Here is a 9,550-nt window from a genome sequence, read left to right as displayed (position 1 = left end):
TTTTGAAATCATCACATTGGAATCTTTGATGTCTGCACAAATGCATTGACAAAAATAAAACCCTGAACCCACCAAATCTGTAAGCAACTGAGCTCAGTGTTAACAAGCCCATATACTTCCTCACCAGCCTCCATTTTAACGGACCATTTAAATTGGACTTTATAGGGGGCTAAACCGTCTCCCCTGTAAAGGTATTTAAACAAGTTTATGGGTCCAGCTCAACAGAGCAGACCCATCGGAGGTCCAGGAAACCTTTTATTATGTCATTCTGACCAGGAGGGCTGGCCAGGTCAGGGGTCGTGTGAACCCCTGACCCCTGGGCCACGGAGTGTGCCTGCGGCCGTGTGCTGTTGATGAACTCGTGGACAGTGTATTTAGTGGCCCCTCGTGTCGTCGGTCAGACAGCAGATTGATGCGTCTTTGACTCCAATCAGCAGTGATCAGTTGACCTGGTCAGGGGTCTTCACAACGTTTAATGGCGAAGGATCAATACAGGGCAATTGTTGGTCTGAAGACCTTCAAATTCACAGCGTAGAGAGAGAGAGAGAGAGAGAGAGAGAGAGAGAGAGAGAGAGAGAGAGAGAGAGAGAGAGAGAGAGAGAGAGAGAGAGAGGATATAAACAGAAATGTCTTGTCTTCATCTTTGAGATTATATACTAGGGATGGCATAGTTGCCGTTTACTTATACAGTATGGTTGATTAACAGGACTCAGATGTGTCTGATGCGTGCCAGGGTTTGCTTGCTTCCAGAATACTTGAGTCAGGTTTTGCCTCGTTTCCTTCAGATGTTACCCTTCAGATGGCGTGATTACAGTTAGATTTTACAGTATCATTGGTTTACGGGCACACTTGTAAGACCTGGACTGTCCAGCCTGATGGTTCTCGAATGGTCCAGGAGATGGTGAAGATGTGGAGGCTCACAGCCAGAGACCTGGCCGCCCTCACAGTGAGCCCTCTGGTTTGAAAGTGCACCAGTCATGATTGTTATGTATAGATGGTCTCAGAATAGATGAACAAGCCTTAAAAAATTATGTTAACGTTCAGTTATTGTGGTACTGTCGAGTTCCATTTGTAGACCATTGAATGACCACCATCAGGTTTAGGAGTTTGATTCACACAGGGGGCTCAACATAACAACAATATATGCACACGGTTTCAATCTGCTTGAATAATAGCATCAACCAAACAGCATATTGTCTTATTGTCTTTCCTTCTCGGCTTGGTTACCAGCCAGGATTGATGTTGGTTGGAAGCTTAGAGGTTTAAATTACGAGGTCTGTGGCACACACACTGCACCATATAGCCTCATTTAAATTTCCCCATAGATGTTGGTCCATATTGTTGTGTGCCCGTAGGCAGTCTGACTGGGCAGTCAGTATTAAGCAGTCACTACTCTTTCTCAAACACACACACACACACTCACACACACACAAACACACACACACACACACACACACACACACACACACACACACACACACACACACACACACACACACACACACACACACACACACACACACACACACACACACTCATTTTTCACGAGCACTATAGGGTGGTGACAGGTCTGGGAGAGCCATTGCCTCCATGGAAGAGAGACTGGCAGGGACGAATTCTCTGTAAAACAACATTAATTACGGGCATCTGCTCGAACGCCCCAGTCTGGGACCGTCTAGGGTCCCTGGCTGTTGCTATAGGGATGGTTGGGAGCCGTTGGTGGTTTGCGGGGCAGACAGGGACCCGGCTATTCTCCTGAGGGGTGACCAGACATGACCTCCTGTGACCCCCCACACCCCCTTTCTGATTTGGGTGGGAAACTGTGTACAGCCAATCAGGGAGCAGAAGACCGGTCATTTTGTATTCTTTTTGAGGACTGCATGTGCAGGGGATGATGGAGAAATGTAGCAGGAGAAAGTTTGATTCTTAATGTTAGGGCTAGGATGGGAGTCTTACATTTTGTCTTTTTTGGAAGTCTTGTAGTTGTATTGTATTGATGAAGAGTAGTTCTTGACGTGTTTTCTGATGTGGTAACAGACTCACAGACACACACACACACACACACACACACACACACACACACACACACACACACACACACACACACACACATGCACACACGCACACCCGCACACACACACTCACACATAATCACCTTGAGAAAAAGAGTAAGAGAGATAAATAAATAGAAGGGGGGATGGGTAGCATCTATGGAGAGTAGGTTTATATCCACTTTGCATATATCTGCCATTGACTGGGCTTTGAAATGTAGTTTTTTTTAATTTTCCCACGCCTCCCTATTTGATGTCTTTTGTCACGGTGAATAAAAGAGGATTGATGAATGGAAGATAGACGGTACCCCATCTGAGGGCTGGGGAGAGAGCGTGGTGGAAGGAATGGAAAGTGATGGCTGGGGACCTCTGGTGGCTGTCACATGAGTTGCTGGAAAAGGCTGCTTCAGCTATGGTGAGTGGCGAAGTCACGCCCTTTCCGGTAGAGCCCATGGGACTTAAAAATATGAATGGGTTTCAATGGAGAGAAAGTAATTATATTCTGGTCCCAGTCTTTATCTTCCCCGGATTACACACATGTTGTTTTTTCCAAGGGGACAATAAAACCATCAAAAGAGGTGAAAACCATTACAAGTTGGGGCATGTGGAGAATTTCACTATGCCGATGGGAAGATTGTCGGTCTTGTCCACGCCAGTCACAGGGAGCGTGACGGCAAATACGTCTTTCTCATTGTGTTATCTCTACAGCCTTTAAATGAACAATTGCACAATAAACGGTCAAACTCTTGACATGAAAAATTATCATTTAAATCCACAAATAACATATGTGTAATCCGGGGAATATAACGACTGGGAGGACCAGAAGATAATTACTTTCTCTCCATTTAAAACCCATTCATATTTTTCGGTCCCATGGGCTCTACCGGAAGAGGCGTGACCTCGCCGCTCTATCAAGCTCATAAGTCCGCCCCTTCCGGGAGACCTCCATGGGACCTCTAGGCCAGGAAAATTGGAATGGGTTTCAATGGAGAGAAAGTACTTATTTTTATGATACCAATTATTGTCATTATAGGATTTACATTTGTTTAAAGCAATGAAGCCTTCAATAAGTTGTGTTGATAGATAGTACACACTCCCACTTGATATTCTTTCCACAGGAAGCTCATTTTTAGGTTGGATTCTTGTCAAGAGATTTCTGCAGTAGTAGTGAAAATGTAGACTTTATTTAAAACCTTTAATTATAAAGACCTGTAACTCTTTTTCACTTGTGTTTATTTGTGACTCATTTTCTCATTTTCTCCTTCCTTTGCCAGGCCATCTGGACCAGGTACAGCAGTGCCTGTACCTGGCCCAGTGTAGGCACCGGCCTGTGGTGCAGCCCCCCTCGGAGACCACAGAGAAGTACGAGCAGCTGGCTGAACTCCTAGAGGTAAGCAGGACCCTTCAGAATCAGAACACTGTCAATGGGTGGATTGTATAATTCATTCATCCAATATGGCGAGTAAGGAGATTAAAGGACCTTCTGTTAATGTGAAGGGTTTAATTCGAAGCCTTCGAGAAAAATATGTTTTTAGAATTTAGGAAGCTAAACATTTGTGTGGCCAGCAGCTTTAACCCAGAGATCCTTTTGTGGGTTTTTTCAGGCATGTCTCCAAATGGAATCTGCCAACAGGTCCAGCTGCTCTGAGCTGCTCGGCCAGGATTATTTCACCTGGGAGCATTTCCCTGACAGGTAACACACCTATGATTCTGTGAGGGATCTGTGAACGTGACTTCCTAATTTTGCACAATTGTGTTATGCGCCACAGTGTTAGATGTGCACGGTAGTTTAATTTCCATCTGTGTGTGTCGATCCGCCAGAAGTTGGAACGGTTCTCGTTTCTATTATATTTCATATGCAGGTTCACCAAAGAGATGGAGCTCATGGTCCAGAGGGACTGTGAATGCTGCGTGCCTCCTCAGACTGGTACCCAGCAAGCCTCCACTCCTTCAGACAACTCCACACGTCCCTCTGTACATTGATCCAACCACACATGTGCTTCCATCAAGTTATTCACTATTTTGCCTGCAAATGTGTTATGCTTTGGGTCCGATCCTGCCTCTTTTCATAGTATCACAGACATGATCAAAAACAATTGGTTGAAACCAAGAAACACATTTTTTGTCAGACATTCTTTGTAATTGTCTTCTCAGCAGCAGGCTGTGAATGTGGTGGAGATGGGGACTCCCTCCGGTCACCTCTAGGATGGGAGCCATGCGAAGAATAACCTGGAGGGGGCCCAGCATAAGCCTCCTCAGACCAGAGGTATGTCTGCGGAGCCCCAGATCAAGACCCCTCAGACCAGATGAGGAACTATTGGGTAACCCAATAATCCAATTGGTTACGGGATGAGTACTTCCTTCACTCGTTAAAAAAAAAATAGTCTGGCCCCCAATCAAATGTTTTATGGTCACGACTACCTTGACGAACGATTGGTTTGGTTCCAGGCTTAAAAGTCTTTATAGAACGATTTGACGAAAAGTCAATGGAGAAAATGAATGGGAAATTTATTTCCAGAACCAGAGCTGTTCAAAAAGGGGGCGGGCACTGTTGCGCTCTATTACTGCCAGTGACCTCGAGTGAGTGACAGGAGGCGGGGCTATGTTGGCGCTGTAGCGATGCGTGTCTGTTAACTCCCTGTCAGAGAGAAGAGAGCGAGATAGAGCAGCTGATATTTGTGTATTGATACTGCAGAGAATAAATATTGAAAGCGGCTAAAAAATTATTATATATTTTTGCACTACTAGATGTAAGCCAACAGTATCCATTGAGATGATCATGTGTTAGTGGACATTCTTTCCCAGGGTACCTAGTTGAGATCCTGTAATAAACTATGTGAAACTACTATTTGATCTGAACTGGGCTTTAGTCAATCAGTCTAAACCTATTTCATCGTCCTGTGCAGCAGATTAGTTAAAAAAAATATTTGACTTTGGTATACAAGCATGGAATTTGGCACAGATGCCCTCTAAGGGCCACTATTTTGGGAAAAGGCGTTGGCCACTCAAAAATGCAATATTGCGGCCATTATAAAAGATGGCCGCCATATTGTATGGCCATTGCTATTTAATGATTATTAAATCAATTATTCAAACAGTGATCTAAGAATATAAATTGATACAAATACTCTCTAAAGGACATGTTAATGGAAAAAGATGCTTCTCCCTAAAAAAATCCACGATGGCCGCCATTTGTAAAGATGGCCACCGCTCCTGGCGAATATTAATTATTTCAATTGTTCAAATGGTGATGCAAGCATAAATATAGGCAGAAATACTTTTCTAGGAACACTCTTTTGGAAAAAGGTATGAGCCCCTCAAAAATTCAGGATGGTGACAATTTTCAAAATGCCCACCATTTCTTTCAAATAGTCATAATGTCTGCTTTGTCTGCCTCCTCTCCTTTGATCCGGCCTGTCCGGCTTAGTTAAACTTGCCAGGGATAGTCCACAGAGAGGAAGGGTTGCCATCTTGAATTTTTGAGGGACACACACCGTTTTCAAAAAAAACATTCTTAAGAGAGTATTTTCGCAAAATGTTATGCCTACATCACTGTTTGAACGATTGACATAATCAGCATTTGACAGAAATAGTGGCCATCTTGAAAAAATTGCCGCCATGTTGAATTTTTGGGTGGCCGTCTCCTTTTTCCCAAAAAGTGACCCATAGAGAGTATATTGTGCCAAATTTCATGCTGGTATACCAATTTAAACAATTCTCCTGAAATTTGCCATTAATCTGCTGCGCTAAAGGGATTGAGGAGCCATCTAAGGAGGTGGAGGTGAAGAATCAGAAGATGAGGCTTCACAGCATCTATCAAAGAGCTGTCAAGGCCATCATCCGCGTCTCCCCAATGCAAGACTTGTGGGAGACAGGAGATCCTGTACCAGTGTAGTGTAGATATTGTTAAAAGTAGATAGCATAAAGAAAGTGTAAATAATAGTTTACCTAGTCCGTAGCATCAATAAACATTCAGAATAACATTTCACAGCATGTTAAATTCTGGAACTCCTTTTTTACAATCAGATATGGTTTACCATCGGAACTCTTTTACCACCCAAAGATTGTTCTTGAGGTTACAGTCACTCACAGCCCAGTCTAACAACTGGTTTAATTTGCCATCCAGACCTGGTCTGTGACAGATATCAGTATGGATGCTGACACTGGGACTGAGTGACCAGTCCCATGCCAAACTGTGTCACCCCTGACTGGCATCTTTTAGAATCAGTGAGAAAGGTGCCGTGCTCTCGGCTGGCGCCGGAGCAGGCACCTCCTGGAGATGGCGCCGGTTGCGCCCGGAGTGTCGCTCCCTGCTGTGTCTCGATGAGGTAAGGGCATGGCGTGACGGCCCCGCGTTGCTTACCAGGCCATGGCGGCAGCAGGCTCCTCTCTAGCGTAGGAAGCCTCGTCCTGTTCTTCTGGCCCATCAGGAGTTCAGCCGGGCTGGCCTTCGTGGTGCTGCATGGAGTTGACCTGCTGTAACACATGAGTGCATTGAGAGGGTCCTTCTGCTTCAGGATTCTCTTTGCAGTCTGCAAGGCCTGTCATGTGTAGTACTGTCATGTGTAGCATCTCTATGTATCTAGAGTAGTAGTCTGAGATAACCTAATAATTCTGCCTGGCAGCTCAAATAGGTCTAGAAAGAGCTATATACGTTTCCATGGTCTATCAGGGAGCGGGGGTAGAGATCAATGTCTCCCTTTGATGTGATCTTCTCAAATTATAGCAAGACTGACATGACCAGACCTTGCGCTTTATCTGTGAGGAAATGCCCGGCCACCAGACAGCGGTGTCTGCACTCTAGCTAATTTTGTGACCCTGATGTCCGTCATGAATTTCTGCCCTCAATGTCTCTGGTATCACCATACTCCATACTCTCTGGTACCAAATACTCTCTGATGTTAACCGGGACTTCACTCACGTGTTCGGGCCACCCTTACTAGATGAATCTGATCACCGTCTGTAGCTTCTCATTTACTGCAGTGGCAACTCTGAGTGTGTGTCGCTCCCGTTCACAGTATGGCTCAAAGGGCTCCTTGACGGTGCATCTACCACAACATGGTTCTTTCCTGGTCCATACTCAGCTACCGGTCTTAATCTCATGAGCCGTGTTTTGGCCTCTTTTGTTTGAATTTCTTCAAGGTAAAATATGTAACTGCATTTCTATGCCACATGAGGACGCATGACCCACCCAGTATTAACTCTGTATCCTAAGGTAGGGTTCTCTATCCCATGGCCCCCCCTAGTGCTGCTTCTATTGATCGAATTCAATTTACTTTGTTTCTTCTGTACTAAAAGATTGCAACTGTCCTTAATATGTATAATATGGAATTTCTATTATGAATACATGATGTTATACTTTGGATTCCAGATAAGATACTTTAATAATGTCTATTCTTTAATATATATTGTTGCCTGTGATGAACGATATGTTCTGTATGTTGGCAATACAGCCACTAGATGACGACACTATACCAACAACCAGTTTAATGTTCATTTTTTCTGCTCATTGTCCTTTCGTGAAGCTGAAATCGGCTTCACACTGTGTGATGGGCTTCGGGGGGCAGTAAAGGAGGTTACGGCAAAATAAATGATAAATGTTTATCGATAATTCTGACTGGCTGCATAGGCTACATGTATTTGTGGTACTGAGACTTCAGTCAGTCACAGGACTGTTTGGGAAGGTAGATCACAGATATCTTTCGAGTACCCCCTAGATCCATCCAGTTACCCGTGGGGTCAGGTACCCGTGGGGTCAAAGTGGGGTACTAGTACTACCCCTCTTTGACAACCGCTGAAATAGGCCATGGATACAGCTATGGTGTCATATGTGAGCTCTGACAATACGTGGAGCAATATGTGCTGCCAAATGCAACCACTAGATGTCCCTAACACGTCAAATAAGTATACCAGGATAACCTAAATAAGGGACATCCATGTAATTTACTCTGTAGGATGTTCAGGAGCATTTTAAAGAGTCACATCCGAGCATAAGCTTAGTTGGGGGATGGGGGGGGGGGGGGGGGGGGGGGGGGGGGGGGATTATGGTCGGCTGGTACTAATATCAGAGCTAACATCACCATCATTTATGTATGCATTTGTATGTGTATGCGTGTGTGTGTGTATGCGTGTGTGTGTGTGTATGTATGTGTCTGTGTGTATGTGTGTGTGCGTGTGTGTAGCAGAACATTTCAATGCATTCGTTCAAATCATTTCCAGATTGTTTTACATAAAATGTTAGAGACAATAGGCTTAGTATTTGACCTTAAATCAGGGGGGCCTTAAATTTTACAATTTATCGACTGTCAACTGTATGTGTGTGTGTGTGTGTGAGTTTGTCTATACGTGTAATGTGTGTGTTTCCCTATGTGTGTGTTTGTGTTTGCCTTTGTGTGTGTGTGTGTGTGTATGTGTGCGTGTACATGTGTGTGTGTTCATGTGTGTGAGAGAGGCAGAGTAAGTAATGTATGCCTGTGCATGTGTTAAATAACTCCGCCAGAGAAGTAAACAAGAGGAGTGTATTTTGAAGCGTTCGCGGTCCCTAATGCCCCGGCAGTCGCCCCCGCCGGCGAGCTGATGGAGCGACCTGTCGGGAGACAAGACGATGATACTGCAATTTGCAACACCGTGAAGCATGAATATCTTTTAATGCTGAAGGATTTAGTGGCCGGGCTGCATAATCCCCACATAACCCTGCATGCCCTCCTCCCTCTCTGTAGGGGAGGCACCAGACTATCCCCCCCCCCCCCCCCCCCCCACACACACACACACACACACACACACCAACAAAGACAGACTCAGTGACACACACATACGCAGCCACAGACACACACACACACACACACACACACACACACCAACAAACACAGACTGAGTCACACACACACAAACACATCAAACACACACAACATCAAAGACAGACACAGTCGCACACACACACACACACACACACAGACACACACACACACACCAACAAAGACAGACGCAGTCTCACACAGACACACACGTGCGCCAACAAAGACAGATGCAGTCACATCCCCCTGACACACTCAAACACAAACACACACACACACACACCAACAACAACATATACAGTCACACCACACTTGAACACACTTGAACACACACACGCACCCCCCCACACACACACACACACACACACACACACACACACACACACACACACACACACACACACACACACACACACACACACACACACACACACACACACACACACACACACACACACACAGCCAGCAGCCAGCAGTAAACAACTTGGCAGAGTGGGCCGTTAAGATGCTCGTAGGCAGATGAAGGACAGGTGGGTCGTTGAGAATGACGACACCTGCAATGTTTCTCCTGAGGGAACGAGAGGTAGAGAGCTGGAGAGAGAGGGAGAGAGGGAGAGAGAGAGAGGGAGAGAGAGAGGGAGAGAGAGAGAGAGAGGGAGGGAGGGAGATAGAGAGAGGGAGAGAGAGAGGGAGGGAGGGAGAGAG

At 45.3% G+C, this 9,550-nt stretch overlaps 1 protein-coding gene across 1 annotated transcript in view; it reads left to right on the top strand.

Moving 5' to 3' along the window:
- The first annotated feature begins 886 nt into the window (after positions 1-886).
- Positions 887-9,550, top strand: part of LOC130387897 (neurocan core protein-like) — a 23,601-nt gene continuing 14,937 nt past the window's right edge. The window contains exons 1-5 of the mRNA XM_056597191.1: positions 887-946; positions 1,831-1,852; positions 3,326-3,441; positions 3,656-3,744; positions 3,914-3,978. Coding sequence (XP_056453166.1) covers positions 887-946; positions 1,831-1,852; positions 3,326-3,441; positions 3,656-3,744; positions 3,914-3,978 — 352 coding nt within the window. The remainder of the gene's footprint in view (positions 947-1,830; positions 1,853-3,325; positions 3,442-3,655; positions 3,745-3,913; positions 3,979-9,550) is intronic.

Source organism: Gadus chalcogrammus, chromosome 8 (assembly GCF_026213295.1).
Source record: "Gadus chalcogrammus isolate NIFS_2021 chromosome 8, NIFS_Gcha_1.0, whole genome shotgun sequence".
Lineage (NCBI taxonomy): Eukaryota > Metazoa > Chordata > Actinopteri > Gadiformes > Gadidae > Gadus > Gadus chalcogrammus.
Note: the sequence above shows the minus strand (reverse complement) of the source record. Positions and strands in the feature narration are given on the sequence as shown.